General features: G+C 40.4%; 1 protein-coding gene across 5 annotated transcripts in view; it reads left to right on the forward strand.

Moving 5' to 3' along the window:
• The window catches only part of ZFC3H1 (zinc finger C3H1-type containing), a 39,729-nt gene that overhangs the window by 14,082 nt on the left and 8,068 nt on the right, over positions 1-17,579 (forward strand). For all 5 annotated transcript variants that reach the window (XR_014012690.1, XR_014012691.1, XR_014012692.1 and 2 more), the window contains exons 9-26: positions 492-656; positions 911-1,048; positions 2,597-2,715; positions 2,985-3,131; positions 4,303-4,477; positions 4,644-4,775; positions 6,028-6,576; positions 6,676-6,785; positions 7,387-7,518; positions 9,238-9,359; positions 9,765-9,866; positions 10,019-10,138; positions 10,821-11,004; positions 11,677-11,863; positions 12,812-13,003; positions 13,679-13,916; positions 16,706-16,811; positions 17,198-17,396. Coding sequence is in view for 2 of the 5 variants with exons in the window: in XM_081211934.1 (XP_081068060.1) it covers positions 492-656; positions 911-1,048; positions 2,597-2,715; positions 2,985-3,131; positions 4,303-4,477; positions 4,644-4,775; positions 6,028-6,576; positions 6,676-6,785; positions 7,387-7,518; positions 9,238-9,359; positions 9,765-9,866; positions 10,019-10,138; positions 10,821-11,004; positions 11,677-11,863; positions 12,812-13,003; positions 13,679-13,916; positions 16,706-16,811; positions 17,198-17,396 (3,117 nt within the window). In the remaining 3 variants the exon portion in view is untranslated. The remainder of the gene's footprint in view (positions 1-491; positions 657-910; positions 1,049-2,596; positions 2,716-2,984; positions 3,132-4,302; positions 4,478-4,643; positions 4,776-6,027; positions 6,577-6,675; positions 6,786-7,386; positions 7,519-9,237; positions 9,360-9,764; positions 9,867-10,018; positions 10,139-10,820; positions 11,005-11,676; positions 11,864-12,811; positions 13,004-13,678; positions 13,917-16,705; positions 16,812-17,197; positions 17,397-17,579) is intronic.

Below are 17,579 nucleotides of genomic sequence, written 5' to 3' on the forward strand. Positions count from 1 at the left end.
TACCCCCATCCCATGCAGATTCTTTATCATAAAGCTCCAAGAAATATTATCAAAGGCTTTCTCCGCGTCCACAAAGATCAGTACTGCTTTAGTGTTTATGTTCACCTCTAGCTTTTCCAAAATGTCTATCACATTCCTTACATTGTAAGGACTTTAAAGTTCTCTTGGTTAGGGTTAAATTTGCTGTAAACTGAACAAGTTGCTTCCCACTTGTTTGGTATTGTCCCAGCTATTTCAGCTGGATAATTAGTAGGATTATGACATTTCACATGGTTGAAATCTGAGCAATGATTACTTTACTTGCAGCTGATGGTGGCCATTTCCCTGCTCAGTGGCTTCTGTTGTCGTTAAAAATCTATGCCTTCTAAAATGGCAACTTCTAACAGGCTGAGCAGGCTATATTTGTGTTACGTTTTTGCAGCATTTGTGTATTTAAATATTTAAAAGCCTTTCACAGTTGCTTTTCTGATTATTTATTTATTTATTTATAGGAGAACTCAAGTAATAGTGGTCCACCTTCACCGCCTTTCCCCAATAACTCCCATGCCGTGCCAAGAAGCAATCTTTCAGCCGTCAGTATTAACACTGTTTCTCAACCTCGTGTAAAGAACACAAAGATTATTAGAGTACCAAGACTCCCACGAACAGTGATTACGGTAATGAAATATTTTTTACTTGGCTTCATATAGGAAGGTGTATCATGTTTGAGGTTAACACTGCCAAAGTAGGGCAAGAAATTAACATGCAAAATCCTAGGTAGTTGGTTTGTGCTGATTTGGCAGCTGGGAACAGTAGCATTTTGGAGGTGGGTTAGGTTGGTTCCTGTGTACTGTTTCTTTCAAAGAAGAACAAGGCCACTATTCTTAAGAGTATTGCTCACTCAAAATTATTTAACTTTTTAATTCTTTAGCTTCCAAAGCACAAGTCAGTCGTGGTTACGCTGAATGATTCAGATGACAGTGAATCGGATGCAGAACAACCCATCTCTGCTGCTAGTGTGTTTGGTGGCCTAGAATCTATGATCAAAGAAGCTCGAAGGACTGTAGAGGTAAATAAAATGGATGTGGAAATGACATTCTTTGAAAAGAGCACATGAAACGTAGTTTTTTAAAATCTTAACACGCATTTGCTGTGTACTGCAATGGCCAGCTGTGTAAAACAGACTTCCTTGTCTATAGGTAGGAGAACAGGAAGGACAGACCCTCCAAGTGTCCCTATTTTCTAGGGATGTCCCTGATTTAGAGAAGCTGTCCTGGTTTCTGATTTGATCCTGGAATGTCCTGCTTTTCCTTAGGACGCCCCTGTTTTCATTGGAGAAATGTTGGAGGGTATGGCGTTATCTGACCCCCAAGCCGTCTGAAGGCAATCCTGTATAGGGAGGCTTTTTTTAAAAAAATAAATGTTTTATTACGTTTTTATATATATGTTGGAAGCAGTCCAGAGTGGCTGGGGCAACCCTATAAAATGTGTGGGATATAAATAGTAAAATTATCGCTATGGAATGGGACATCCCTATTTTTATTGGAGAAATGTTGGAAGGTATGGGTAGACTTAATTGGTTCAGAGGTTAGGAGAAACAAATTATTCCTTTCAGAGAAGAGTTTGTCCCAGTCCTTGCGCCCGCCTTCTGACAAGGAGTGAAAGTCATTGCCAGCCTTTTATCTTTAAGTACATTTTGTCTTATTTTCCTCCCTGCACCTGATGTGAAAGCAGGAGCTTAGTAATTGTTCGCACTGATCCCTTTGGGTAGCTATACAATAAGCAGATCACCTGTCACAGCTCCAGGTCTCCTTTCTCATGTTCTCATGTTCTCATTCAGTGAAGGGAGGTCCTATTTCACACTCTTGCTGGTGAAGACTGCTAGTTGAGCACAGAAGTCGGTAGCACTGCACTGCTTTCTGGTCCTGGCCCTCATTTTTAATTGGGGATATTAGATAGTCAATGCATATTTACTTTAGGCTCCAGCAGTGTGGCAGCAGTGTGCCTCTTTCAGTAGGTGTGTGCCACAGCAGGTGTTCCAGAGAATTGCCCATAATAGTCGGTTTACTCTGGAACCCACTGCGGAATGTGGCTCTGCTTCAGAGTATCCTTGTTCTGCCTGGTCTTCTACCATTAAATGAAAAAGAGAAGTTGGACATAACTTTACAGAAGGAATCTTCATAGCTAGGTAGGAGAGGATGTAAGATCTTGCCAGCACTAGAGAAGCAGTTGACTTTTGGTTGGTGGTGGGGACAAGTTGTATCCTGTTAAAATAAGATATAGCTTGGACTCATAATATCCTTTCGAAAGTGTCTTTTTGCTACTTACTTTTCCCTTACATTTCCGTGGCTATTCCGGTTCCCTTGTGGATGGCTCATTTTTTCCTCAAGTCTTACACTTAGTTTGTTCTTACTCAAGTTTTTTTTCCTTTCCAAAACTGGAGAGGAACTCTCTTTTTAAAAGAGGCAAAGTTGGTTAACCCTGCTTTCTGAATCAGTAGAGTTAATCCTGTCTTCTAGATAGAAAGAAACTTTGTGGTAAATCCAATTTCCCTTTCTTCAATAATTTCAATTTTTTATTTCGGTTCTTACATATAACAGTGTTTCTTCCGTTACAGGCATCAAAACCCAAAGCACCTTTAAAATCTGAAAAAGAAAACAATCCTGTAAGAACCCCAGAGGCCTTACCAGAAGATAAAAAGATTGAATACAGACTCCTAAAAGAAGAAATTGCCAGGTATTTGGGCTTCACACAGTGAAAATCAAGAAAAGCACTTGAGTTGTTAGCCAAAAACTGACTGATTTAAACATCAGTGGCCTGATGTAGTCATCCATATTTTTAAATTATTCTATTTGTTTATTTAAAGCCTTGGTTTTATTTGTAAATTATCTTGTCAGCTGTTCTAATTCAAAGTGGAAGTGATAACAGATCTCTTTTGGAAAATAAGTTTCAGGTTTTTGTCTGAAAACTAAAGTTTTGAAAATAATGTGTCTTGAATATTTTAGCAGGGAGAAACAACGCCTGATAATATCTGAACCCTTGAAGACAAGTTCATCACCAGCAAACTCTGACGTTGAAGTTGATGGGGTTGGTAGGATAGCAATAGTAACAAAACAAGTTACAGATGCAGAGGCAAAACTCAAAAAACACAAGTAAGTCTCCTCATCTTAATGGTAACCCTCCGTAGCAATGGTTAGCATGTGTTGTTTGTGTGTTTGGGACACTTCACTTTAACTACATGCAGGTCCCATTAACTGCCCACCCGTTATGTAAAAATTCCCTTATCTGAACATGAGAACTTTGCACCCGTACTATGCTTCACATACAAGCTGATTTAGATACCGAAACAGCTGGACCTGCCTATGAACAAAACACTATGAGAGAATGACTTTCCTTAATCTCAGTGAAAATAAAACAGCTTTAAAGAAGCTCATTTAATCCTTTTCTTACTTGTTTGCCTTTTGCTGTTTGGGGGCAGCCTGTTTGGGTGCTGTGCTCACTGATCCTGGCTCCTTAGTTTTTGTTCCCTATGCCTCTCCCCAGCAGCCATCCTCGCTCTACCCTTGTCTCCGATTCTCCCCTTAACTTGTGTGCAGAGAAGTTGCTCATGAAGTAGCAGCACCATGCATGATTGGAACTTCCTGCTAAGCAGAAGGATTGGATCTGGAATGGTGCTGCTCCTTCACAAGCAGCTTTCCTTGTCTGCTGGGAAACACTCCCCACCAGCTCTCCGCTTCTCTGTGTTTTTCTGCCTGTGGCTTCCCACCCCAGCGTAATGCTCGCTGCAGCTTCACAGCATTAAAAATCCCCCAACAATAACCTTAATATAAACTGTATTCTTCAATAATACAGTGGTGCCCCGCAAGACAAATGCCTCGCAAGATGAAAAACTCGCTAGACGAAAGGGTTTTGCGGTTTTTGAGCTGCTTCGCAAGACGAATTTCCCTATGGGCTTGCTTCGCAAGACGAAAACGTCTTGCGTTTTTTGCAAGTTTGTTTCCTTTTTCTTAACACCCTTAATACAGTTGCGACTTGACTTCGAGGAGCAACTCATAGAACGCGGTGTGGTAGCCTTTTTTGAGGTTTTTGGTGATTTTTGAAGCTTTTCCAAAACTTTTCCGACACCGTGCTTCGCAAGACGAAAAATTCGCTAGACGAAAAAACTCGCGGAACGAATTAATTTCATCTTGCGAGGCACCACTGTACCTAGATACTTTGAACAGTTTAGGTGGTGGCTCTAATTTCATACAGCTTTTGTATATAGAAATGAATATAGGTGAAATCTGAACTCTATTTGAAATTTGAAACTTTTCTTTTCTTTAGACTTCTCTTGATGAAGGATGAATCTGTGTTGAAACATCTATTGCAGCAAGAGGCAAAGAAGAAAGAGTCTGTTCGTCTTGCTGAAAGCAAGATTGCAAAACTTAATGAGCAGCTGCAAGCAGCAGAGAAGATACTAAATGCTAATAAAGTGTTCTTGAAGAAGCTTCAGGAACAAGTAAGTTGTCATTTTCTATAGCACTATAAAACATGCTTGTTTAACCGTAGTGTTGTCGGACAGTCACTTTTTACTAGACATATTTCAGACTAATTTGTTAGCTTATTTGGTTTATATCCATGCTTTGGTTCAAATGTGACATCTGAAGAATGCATAAATATTTCAGATCCACAGAGTACAGCAACGAGTAACAGCAAAAAAAGCGCTTGCGTTAAAATATGGAGAAGAGCTTGCTCGAGCAAAAGCACTGGCTAGCAAAGAACTTGGAAAACGAAAACTTGAATATGATCATTTTGGAGTAAGTATAGCCTTGAAAACTTAGTGTTAAAGAAGCTATCATTGTATTTAATGGACTTCCATTGTTACAGATTGTAGACCAGAAAACAAGAATATTAACTGAGAGCTGAAATGAACCTCCATACACGCCTGTGCTTTATAATACCAGTTTTCAGTTCTTGGAGAAAGCATAAGGGATTGTTGCATTATGAACACTGGCCACAATCCAAGTAGCATTCTACTTTTTCTGCTTGCTAAGGAGGGTTTGGAGTTCTTTCTCAAAGGGCACCCATCCTTGCCACATGGAATTTGAAAGTGAGATTTTCAATTTCAGTTTGTGATCTGGCACAGGGATCTAGGGGCTCATTTATTATCCTTGCTATTAAAAAGTCAAAAATCCCATGAAATGCACCTCAGCTGTTGGGTCCATTCTGGGAAATAATAGCTTTCAGAGATCATGTTCAACAGATCTGAATATTAAAACTTACGCTACTGTACCTAAAAGCTTGTTAACACTTCACTTTATGCTGAGCCTCTGAAATACAGCATGATGTCAGAGACAATCTCCCTCTGCCCATTTCAGACCTAAGGTTGGAACTGGGGAAGGCAGTGTGAGGGATTCTGAACAATGTGAAAACATGCCCCTGCTCTCTAGGTAGTACTGAGCTCAGCAGGGTAAAGGCTTGCCTAGGAAGTGCAAAGAAAAAGCCGTCATTATGTATTCAAGGCCACACACTTCTTTCTGCCAGCTCAGATGGACAATAGGAGGCAGAGCTGGAGGCTTGGCTTAGAGTTTGTCAGGTGCTCGGAATATCCCATTAGAACAGAGACAAACTCCATCTGCTCCCACCAGCTTGGAGCTGCATGGAGGATTGCTGGGAACTTGAAGTGGCCAGGAAGCAAACAGATCAGTTTGAAGGTTGTATCTGTATTTGTAGGCCAAGTGCACATGTTCCAAGCACCTGACATGCGTAGAGTCAAAACAAATTTCAGGCTGGGCTTTGAATTATCCATCTCCTCTCCCCGCTAGTCTAAGCGGGGAGAGCCTAGGGTTTGTCACCTTTGCTAAGGACTGAATGAGCTCTTCCCACGGAGAGCAAAATTGTGGGTTCTTGGAAATATACTTGAAATGACATAGATTAATTGAAACCCTAATAGTTATACCACTGGTAAATTATGTTCTGTTTTTCCTAGTCAGAAGTGTGTTTTTATTTATTTATTTATCTTGTCTGTAAATGTGAAGTACTAAGAATTTTGAGTGTGTTTCTTGGCAGCCAAACAAAATATTGAAATTGGAGAAATCTCCTTCGTCGAGCCCCAAGAAACATTCAGCAGAGCTGATTGCACTGGAGAAAAAAAGATTACAGCAACTACAGTATGAATATGCTCTAAAAATTCAGCAGCTGAAGGAGGCCCATGCACATCAGACTAAGGACCGATCAAATATTATTCCTGTTACAGAAGAGGAACCCGAATTTGCACTACCTCAACCTTCCCTTCATGATCTGACACAAGACAAACTGACATTAGATACAGAAGAGAATTATTGTGATGATGAAATTTTGTCCAATTCCACCAGAGAACGAAGGAGGTCTTTCAGAGAATCAAATTCTTCTACTAAACCTAACCTTAAGCACATTGACACCCCCAAGCAAGAAACTTCAAGCAAACTTTCGAAAAAGGCACTAGAACAACCCGAGCTCTTTTTGGGTCTGAATATTGATGAACTGAAAAAACTTTATGGGAAAGCTGATGGCTTAAAAGATCTCTTGAGAGAAAATACCATGCTTACGGTTTCTAATGAAGAAAACTTACATGGGCAGGTAATTAAGTGTACTAATTAATACTAAAAGATCAAGTTTTTTTAATGAATTACTGTGGCTTGAGTCTCTGTATGGTTATATATTGTATCTTTTCCCTAGGAAATAAAAGTGGATGTAGACCCTTTCACAGCTCCAAGTAAACAAGCAGAAGGGAAGCCATATCCATTTGGACCTTATCATAGCCCACTTCTCGTTTTTAAATCTTACAGGTATGATTACTAGGTTGATTAAAGATGCTATGTTGCATAGTGGCTTTGAGTATGGTTGGGGATTTCTGTTGTAAATTCCGTTATATGATGGTGAGCTTTGGAGTAGCAATGGAGAATAGAGCTGTAGAACTATAGCTACATTTATGATCCTTGAAGAGGAGGAACTCTGCAGATGTTAGAGGTTGGTAGCAAATATTGCTAAATCGCTCTTGCATTTGTAATTATTGGACTTTCATTTAGACAGCAAACACCAAACTGTAGACAATTTAAATGCATTACATGAAGAGGACACATACACATGTAAACAAAAAAAACAGCTACAAAATACATATAGAATACAGAGTTATCTCTTAAAGGTGGGTGGTAAGAATTAAGAACTACCAGCTGACTTGGTCTTAAATACTTTTGTGGATGAAAGAAAAATGCCCTTTGGGATGAACAGCAGGTGGTCCTACATATCTGCTTATGGTTATGATTATCTTTGAAAAGTGAAGCGATATAGGATTCAATTTTAGTATCGTTAGTTCATGTTTGTGTGTTAACCATGAGCTAATTGTATTGGCCTGGAAATATTAACATCTCATGTTGTTACTTTGCTTAGGTTTAGTCCCTATTTTCGAACAAAAGAAAAGCTTTACCTCAGTTCAGTATCCTACAGCAATATGATTGAGCCTAAACAGTGTTTCTGCCGTTTTGATCTAACGGGTACATGCAATGATGATGATTGTCGATGGTGAGTGATTCTCCCCTTCACCTCATACTTCTTTAATTGAATGATCTCTACTGCAGAGGCTATTGCCTTGGGATTCCAAGCAAATTTGTCATTTGATTAAGAAAGATTTTTGTCTGCTGCAAACCAGTTGCTTATGTTAAAAGAAAAGGAGTGTTCATCGAATAATCTATTTCATTTTTGTATCCTGGAAAGGATGGGAATGAGGGGAAAGGTACACAGATGGAAAAAAATGAAAAAAATGTTCCAAGAAAAATAGGTCATTTTCTGCCCAGAGCAGAAGGGATTTAGCTTCTATATGAAGGCATCAGAACCTGCCTGTTCAGGTGTGGTTTTGCTGTACAGTGGTACCTCAGGTTACATACGCTTCAGGTTACATAAGCTTCATGTTACAGCCTCCGCTAACCCAGAAATAGTGCTTCAGGTTAAGAACTTGGCTTCAGGATGAGAACCGAATTTGTGCTCCGGCGGTGTGGCAGCAGCAGGAGGCCCCATTAGCTAAAGTTGTTCTTCAGGTTAAGAACAGTTTCAGGTTAAGTACGGACCTCCGGAACGAAGTAAGTACTTAACCAGAAGTACCACTGTAGTGTGTTTGTGCTTGTGCGTAAAAATAAATGAACCAACCTGGAGTACCTTTAAAGAAATCAGTACAGTGGTACCTCTGGTTACGAACGCTTCAGGTTATGAGCTCTGCTAACCCAGAAGTAGCTGCTTCTGGTTGTGAACTTTGCCCCAGGATGTGAACAGAAATCGTGCGCCGGAGGTGTGTGCACAGCAGGAGGCCCCATTAGCAAAATCATGCCTCATGATAAGAACGGTTTCAACTTACGAACGGACCTCCGGAACGAATTAAGTTCATAACCAGAGGTACCACTGTAATGGTAAGAACTTATATACCCAAGAGCAATAGCCAGTATTTTGAACTGCCAGCAGCCAAAGCCCCAAAGCACGTTCTCATTCACCCAGCCAATAAATAATATGCATGGTTAAATGCCCAGCGATCCTTTCTCTCATAGTTAGGGTTTTGAAACAAGGCTCTTGGAGAAGCCTTAATCAGTGAAGTAGAGTGGGGTGGGGACACCTACAGGAAAAGAAAGTCATTGCTATTTGTGTGTGTTTTATGGAACACTCCTAATTTGCAGTCCTTTAGAAGTGTTAGAATAACCCATTTAGTCTCCTCATCAATTCTCATTTTATACACATTCTTCAGTTTTGATGTTGCATGGTATTTGAAATCTATTATTATTATTATTATACCTGTTCACTGGATTGAATTGGGAATTACAAATTGGTTGCCTGAATGGCTGGACCCCGCCCTCAAAACACTTGTATTCAGCTGCTAGTAGCCGTATCATAGTGGCATATCTGTGTGACCTTATTTAAACTTCTCAGATGACAGCTAACATTTGAATGTGAGGTGCATTATGTCAGAGATGCTCTTCAAAGTTCACTTTGCTTTTGAGTAATAAAAAGGTTGAGATGTGTTCTGTAATACACCGGGATTACTGAAGTCAGTCCTTATGAGTAATAGTGGCACCTGAGTATTAGGTAGAGTGCATATGTACACTATCTTGTCTTGTATACACTTGGCTTGCAGCTGCACACTTCTTAGAGTTTCTGGAAATGTTTTAAATGCTGTTTGAAAATAACAGTCACTTACTTTAGGTATGATGTTCACAGAGTCTTTGGCTGATTTTTAAGTGGGATTATTTTTTATTTCAGGCAACATATGAAAGATTGCACTCTCAGCCGAAGACAGCTGTTTGAGGATGTTCTTTCGTACAATTTAGCTCTGATAGGCTGTTCAGAAAAAAGCTCTGATGAAGAGATAAGCACTGCAACAGGTATGTTGCTTGTTGGTCTTGCCAGCAAGGCAATTTAGTTCCGCAATTAGGTATTCCGGTTTCATAGCCAAAAGTTAAGGAAGCAAGCTGCTTCCTAATGCATGCTTTCACTCTGCACTGTATTAATATTAAACAAAGTGTGATTCAGCCTTCTGCTGTCATGTGTAAATCTGTAGTTGCTTTTTACTTTTCACCTGTGTAAGCTTTCAGCAAAAGATCATCAACGTGAAAAGTATATGGAGTTGTATTGATGGACATTGATGCCACCATTTTGAAACAATTTGTAGTGTTAAAAGTTTCATCAGAGTTCTGTGGATTTGGTCATGGATATACAGTATGAATGCATATAGTTGTAAATTACTGATAACAATATGTGTCTTAGATATTGCTACCATCTTATTTCAGAAAAATACGTTGAAAAACTGTTTGGTGTGAACAAAGATCGCATGGCAATGGATCAAATGGCTGTTCTTCTTGCTAGTAATGTCAATGAAAGCAAAGGTCACAGTAAGTAACTTTTTTAATATCTCAAGATCCAGTATTCAGTGGGGTTTTTTAAAAAAAAATTGCTGTAGATGGATAAGCAAGATTTGCTTTGACGATAAAACACGATGTAAAGAATTTAATGTATACTTCAATTTGATCTCTCTTGCAAATAGCTCCTCCGTTTACAACTTGGAAAGACAAAAGGAAATGGAGACCTAAACACTGGGGGAAAACTCATTTGGACAGTGATATCAGCAGTGAAGAGGAACAGTCTTCCGGACCTATTAAATATGGTAGCATTAATTATTATGCAACTAAATCTGGAATGTTAAGAGTAATTTTGAAAAAGGGCAAAAAAATGTACTCAAACACATTTACTTGTCTCCCCTCTTTATTTGCCCTGTAATGATAAAACTGATATAGGCATATAGAGCTGGTGTCACAGGTAGGTGGCACCATTTCCACACAGACCCAGTGAAACTTAGGTTTGAAAAAATCATTCTATTGCTTACAATAGAAGACTTCTTTGATGCCTAATTTCAGCAGGGGGCGGGTTGTTACAGGATCCTGCTGGAGCTAGGAAAGGCCTTTGCAAGTATATGTGTATCTGTAGGCACTTTGTTGGCTTAGTGGTCAAGAGTCCTGTGCCTGAGTCAGTCACATTAACTGAAAGAAAGTGTCCTAAACGTCTTGCACTGCTGTCACTCATGATTCAGCACTGACTCCGTAACAATAAGAAAAAAATCAAAATGTTTAAATAAAATTCTAATAGAATATTAGACAAAAGTAACTCAGTTTATTTTGCCATAACAATTACTGTGTGCGCGCACACATACATACTACTGTTTATCAGTGTGTTTGGCTTTCAGTAGATTGCTTTTTATTCACACTGAAGTAATAACTTGCGGCAAGTTGGATTTCAAATCATGAAAGTTGTGACAATCCTTAAAAAAAGAGAATTGTTTTTATTTGCAGCTCCTGCAGTACAGAAGAGAATAAATCTTCCTGCTCTGGATGCTGTTGTGACTCCTGATGATGTTAGGTATTTTACAAATGAGACCGATGACATTTCAAACCTGGAAGCAAGTGTACTTGAGAACCCATATAATGTTCAGCTTTGGATCAAATTGGCCTACAAATATCTGAATCAAAACGAAGGGTGGGTAATTCTTTCTTTGCAAACAAATCAGTTGCACTTTTTGTCTCAAGCTTCTCACCTGTGCTGTTGGAAGCAAGCTTTCTCGCTAGCATCAAAGGACTCTTTGTTTCTTTGGCCAATGTACAAATAGGTTATTATTTTAAAGCAATGAGGAGTGGAACTGATTTGCTTTTTTGTTGTGCACAGTCCAGAGTAAGCATAATAAATTATTATGCTTTAAAGTGCTTCATTTCAGCATGAAAATAGTAAAAAGAGGTTTCATTTTTAGAAAAATGAAGGATACAATTGATTGGATTTCTAAGGTTGGTTTTCTTAATCCTTGATGATGAAATGGAAAACTCCTTAAGCAAGATGGTAGAAGTCATTTTCAGATGTTTTACGTTTACATCAGGAACCAGCAGGTGTCAGAGTATTGGCAACAAACTGCAGTTGTACTTTACCATCCACAAGTGCCTTAGAGTTACCATGCAAGTTCCATGTTCAGCAAGTTCCCTAGTCTTCCTCTCACTGTTGCGTTTCAAAACCCTCAAGCTGTTTTAAATACAGAAGAGAAAAAGGCCATGTATGAAGTGCAGAGAGCTTCTGAAGGGGAAATGCATGTGCATGCCTTGGCATTGTACCATGAAACTGAGAATGTGAAAATGAATGTATTGCTTTCCTTTCTTATTGAAGATCATCCTCCGAACGCTTGGATTCTGCTTTAAATGTCCTGGCTCGAGCACTAGAAAATAACAAAGAAAATTCTGAAGTCTGGTGTCATTACCTCAAGCTATTTTCAAAAAGAGGAATTAAGGAAGAGGTGCAAGAAATGTGTGAGACTGCAGTGGAATATGCTCCTACTTACAAGATTTGGTGGACAGTAAGTTTGATCACTGGAAAAACTATATGTAGTAATTATGACGTTAGTACACATTAGCACACTACATCTCACTTCCATGTACGTTTAATTTGAAGGCTTCCACTAAATAGCTTTTAAAGCTCAAAAAGAACTTTTACAAAAGCTTTTTAAATTTAGGATTTCCTTTATCCTGCCACAGGGAATATAGAATCCCATAAAATGTACCAGATAAATGGGATACCTGTTTGGAGTTCCGTTCGCATTACCTTGCATCCAAACTTTCCCCACAACATCATGCCTCCAGGATAATATGTGATACAGTGCAATTGGCTATAGTTGAAAGCAAACCAAAGGTGACCTGGAAACTACAACTATTCCAGAATGCGGCAGCTAGACTGGTGACTGGGAGTGGCCGCTGAGACCACATAACACCAGCCTTGAAAGACCTACACTGGCTCCCAGTACATTTCCGAGCACAATTCAAAGTGTTGGTGCTGACATTTAAAGCCCTAAACGGCCTCAGTCCAGTATACCTGAAGGAGCGTCTCCAACCCCATCATTCTGCCCAGACACTTGAGGTCCAGCGCCAAGGGTCTTTTGGCAGTTCCTTCACTGCGAGAAGCCAAGTTACAGGGAACCAGGCAGAGGGCCTTCTCGGTAGTGGCACCCGGCCTGTAGAATGCCCTCCCACCAGATGTCAAATAGAAAAACTACCACCAGACTTTTAGAAGGCAGCCCTGTTTAGGGAAGCTTTTAATGTTTAATAGACTACTGTATTTTAATATTCTGTTGGAAGCCACCCAGAGTGGCTTCTTCTTTTTCTTCTTCTTCTTCTTCTTAATTAATTAATCTCAGAAATGTCTCTGTGCATACACAGAAGCACTTTCGACACTTGCACACAGCTCTTTAGATCCCGAAACAAAATGAGATGAATCCTCAAACGTTTTATCTTTCTTAACTGCCATTCAGTTTCTAAATCTGGAAAACTCATTTGATGGAAAGGATTATGTGTGTGGGAGAATGCTACAGTTCCTGATGGAGAGTCCAAAATGTGAAGAGAATCTGGATCTTCGGTCCTTTCACTTGCTGGAGATGTTGCTGTATAGAGTTCACCTAAGCCTTTTTACTGGGAAATATCAAAATGCTGTTGCGTTATTCCAGGTACTTGCTTATGTATATCATGTTATGGTGGTTACGGTATATTTTCATCAAAGTGATATTTGGCTTTGGCATCCATTGCTGTTTTGTCCTATATATCTAGTTTGAAGGTAATGTCCCTGCTGCACTATTCAGTAGCAGATGAGAGCAATTTCTTATGGACCAGAGTGTGCTTCCCTACAGTTATGAAAAAACACTTGTAAATATATAAGATTACAAAATCTCCACCATTTTTACTGGGTGTTCTAGGGAGCAGGGACTTCAGTGGTCTATGCTACTGTCTGTGATTAAATGATCCACTGTCACATGGCCTACAAGTGTAATATATGGCCATTGCATACAGTTTTCAACATTTGTGTCTTCTGCCATCTCAGTCCTTGTAGAAATAGTTTTAACTGCAAATTTATTTATTTCACAACATTTATATGCTGCTTAATTGTAATACTGTAAAACCTTAAAACATTTTTTTAAAAAAATGTAATACTTGGTTACAGAACAAATAAGGCCAGGCAAATTTCTAAAACCTGGAATTCCCCAATTGTGACCATGGGATCTGTTTGGTGAAACAAAACATTCAAGCTCGATTGCTAAAATATATTTCTATGACTAGGCATAATATAGCAAGGTTGCCTGTTATTTAAGCTGTCAGATTTAATCATATAACTTTCTTCTCCACAGAATGCACTGAAGTCAGAAACTGAACCGGTTTTGGTGCAACATCTCACCATAAGTGACCGCTGCTTAGCTTGGTTATCCTATATACATCTGATTGAGTTTGGCGATCTCCCCATCAAGTTCTATGATCCTGCCAATAGCAACCCTTCAAAAATAATGAAGAAGGAGCCTTTTTTAATACCTTGGAAAACAATTGAAGATGTGAAAGCTGATCCTGATACTTTGTTAGCTGTGTTTGAAGGTGAGGTTACCCATTTAAATTCAGCTGTGGTTTATTTCTTGAATTAATATTGATGGAATATCTAAAATCAGCTCTCGATCCATTCCAGTCTGGCTTCCGCGCTGGTCATGGGACCGAGACGGCTCTGGTCGCCCTAACAGATGATCTCCGCAGGCAGCTGGATCGAGGCGGGTCGGGGCTGCTGATTCTTCTAGACCTGTCAGCAGCCTTTGACATGGTCGATCACGAACTCCTGGACCACCGCCTTGCCGACGTGGGGATCCAGGGCACAGTCCTTCAATGGCTGCGCTCGTTTCTCTCTGGTCGGGGACAGAGGGTGGCGCTTGGGGGGGAATTGTCATCGCGTCACTCCTTGGTGTGTGGAGTTACTCAGGGTGCAATTCTCTCCCCGATGCTTTTTAACATCTTTATGCGCCCCCTCGCCCAGCTTGTCCGGAGCTTTGGGCTGGGTTGCCATCAGTATGCCGATGACACCCAACTCTATCTGTTGATGGATGGCCATCCTGACTCGGCCCCAGACACACTGACCAGATGTTTGGAAGCTGTGGCTGGATGGTTACGTGGGAGCCGGTTGAAGTTAAATCCTTCGAAGACAGAGGTCCTCTGGCTGGGACGGGACGATATGGGATTGGGGGGGCAACTCCCATCTCTTGCGGGGGTGCAATTAGTGCCAGCACCGTCCGTTAAGAGTTTGGGTGTAATCTTTGATACCTCCCTCTCTATGGAGGCGCAGATTACAGCTATAACAAAGGCGGCATTTTTTCATCTCCGCCAAGCTAAGCAGTTGGCCCCTTATCTCTCTCACCCTGACCTAGCCATTGTGATCCACGCGACGGTCACCTCCAGACTGGATTATTGTAACTCGCTCTACGTGGGGCTGCCCTTGAGACTGACCCAGAAACTCCAGCGGGTGCAGAATGCCGCGGCGAGACTCCCTATGGGGTCTTTGCTGCGAGATCATATTCATCCAGTACTATACCAGCTGCACTGGCTCCCGGTGGAGTACAGGATCAGGTTTAAGGTGCTGGTTTTAACCTTTAAAGCCCTATACGGCCTAGGACCCTCGTACCTACGGGACCGCCTCTCCTGGTATGTCCCACAGAGAAATTTACGGTCTGCAAATAAAAACATCCTGAAGATCCCTGACCACAGAGAGGTTAGGCTGGCCTCAACTAGAGCCAGGGCTTTCTCGGCTGCGGCTCAGATCTGGTGGAACGCTCTGTCACAAGAGACTAGGGCCCTGCAGGACCTGACATCCTTCCGCAGGGCCTGCAAGACAGAGCTGTTCCACCAGGCCTTTGATCAGGGCGCAGCCTGACCCCCTCCTCTGGCAATCTGCACAGAATGTTGCTTAATGGTTGCCATTAATTTGATTTTAATTAATTTTATAATTAATGTGTTTAGAATGTTGTTAGCCGCCCTGAGCCCAGCTTCGGCTGGGGAGGGCGGGATATAAATAAAAAATTATTATTTATTATTATTATTATTAAAATAATTGTGCTACGGTTGCATATGCAGTGGACTTTTGCTTTTCAATGTGTAGTCTCTTGTGGTCTTCATTGATTTAGAGGCAGTTTGCTTATGTTTAGCATATATAGGAGAAGCCATGACTTATATCCTTACAAGTCATCTGGGACCAATCCCATGGAGCTTGCTTCTGAGTAGAATCCATGTATTTTGCAGCAAGACAGTTTATTGTAGTGGATCGTGCAGACTGGCTTGAGAATTTCATCCTAGAGGTTTAAAAAATGTAATATTTGCAGCATTGTTAGCCATACAAACTGCAGCGTGAAGAACAGCAGGCTGGTTGGGGTGAGCTGTTGAATGGATGCTGGGAGGCCCTTCATCTTGAAGTTTAGCATGCTGTTGGGGGACGTTCCTTCTCCCCCTCCCCCTCCCTTAAATGCACTGGCAGATAGGTTTAAAGCAGCGTTTCCCAACCTTGGGTCTCCAGCTGTTTTCGGACTAGAATCCCCATAATCCCTGACCACTGGTCTTGCTAGCTAGGGATGATGGGAGTTGTAGGCCCAAAACAGCTGGAGACCCAAGGTTGGGAAACAGTGGTTTAAAGGAAAGGGCCCTTTACCTTGTTTTTTAGCAAGCAGCTGGGTGAAGGCCTCCCCCTCTTTCCAAAGGGGGGAGGGCTTGGGTGAGCTGTGGAAGGATAGGCAGGGGTGGTGTGTGTAAAGGGATAGAGGGAGGGGAGGTTGGTCAAGAATGTGGGAAGGGGAACAGGGGCTTGTGAGCGCAGCAAGCAGGGAAGGCAGTAGTAAATAATAGTAAGAGGAATCTGTTTACAACAAGTAACTGAACTGAGACACAGATCCTGCATGTTCATTAATGCACATGTATGTACACAAAGGAAATTCTTCAAATGTTCGTAAAAAATAATTTTGCTTTGAGAATAATCAATGATAATTGGAGGACTGGCTTTGTTGCTTTCTTAACAGTTTGAAAGAACTCAGATCTTACTTTATCTCTTCTGGTTTTTAAAATTATTATTATTATTATTATTATTAGTTGGTATTTTTGTAACGGGATCTGAAAATTTAATTTTGTCTGCTTGGATAATTTACATCTTCATCTCTTAAAGAAACTCTGAAATTATTTCATACCTAACTAAAGCACAATGACTGAAATGAAATGCATGACTACATTGTCTCCCCATCCCCCCCTAACCCCCCCCCCCCAAATACAGGTGTATTTATACATTAACTTATAAGCTTTTTCTGCAGTAAAGCTTTGTATTTGTGAATGTGTAATCTTACTTGGTGTTTGCTTGGTTTTAGATGCCATCCAGTCATGCACCAGTGAGGATTCTGCAGCTGATGAAAGAGTAGTTCTCTGTCTTCCGCTATATAGAAACATGGTCATTTTGCAGCAGCTGTTAGAAAGGTAAGTCACTTGCAAAATTGCTGTTAAGCATTATGGGTTATAGTCAACTTGGTTTTACTCAGAGTAGAACCACTATAATTAATTGCTGCAAGTTAGCCAAGGCAATTAATTTCAATGGGTCTCCTCTGAGTAAAATTTAGTTGAATACAATCCTTTGTACAAAAAATGCATGGTGAGTGACAATTTCCCATTTTTCTGGTATTAACACAGATTAATATAGCAGCACTAAGAAAGGAGGTTCATGCCCAATGTTATGATTAAAAAAGAATAGGTAATAGGAAAGAGTGTAATAGTTCACAAGATTGTCTTGGAAGTTCTTCTTCTAGGTCACTGTCTTTTTTTAAAATAAGATAAGTAATTGCTGTTTTTCACTGTTTTCATTCAAGGTGGGAAGCTGCTATTGAGCTTTGTAAATCACTCTTGAAACTAAACCCCATTGACTGTCGGCTGCTAGAAGCACTAGTTGGTTTGTACTTGCGGACTGGCCAGATGGAAAAAGCATGTGACGTGTGGCTTACAGCATTTGAGAAAAACCCTCAAAATGCCCAGGTTTTCTACTTTATGTGCAAATTCTTCATTCTGCAGGTAAAACACCAATGACTTTATTCAGCTTTTTATAACAGGTTGGAGAGAGAACCAAGTTTATTTAATACAAAATGGTGACATTCAGAGTACATTTGACCAGGAGTTTGATTTTCAGACTTTAAGCAGCTGAGTTTTTGTTTTGCCTAAAGTTGTTGTTGCCCACAAATGCTAAAAAAAAAACTG

The sequence above is a fragment of the Podarcis bocagei genome (assembly GCF_964188305.1).
Source record: "Podarcis bocagei genome assembly, chromosome: 10".
Lineage (NCBI taxonomy): Eukaryota > Metazoa > Chordata > Lepidosauria > Squamata > Lacertidae > Podarcis > Podarcis bocagei.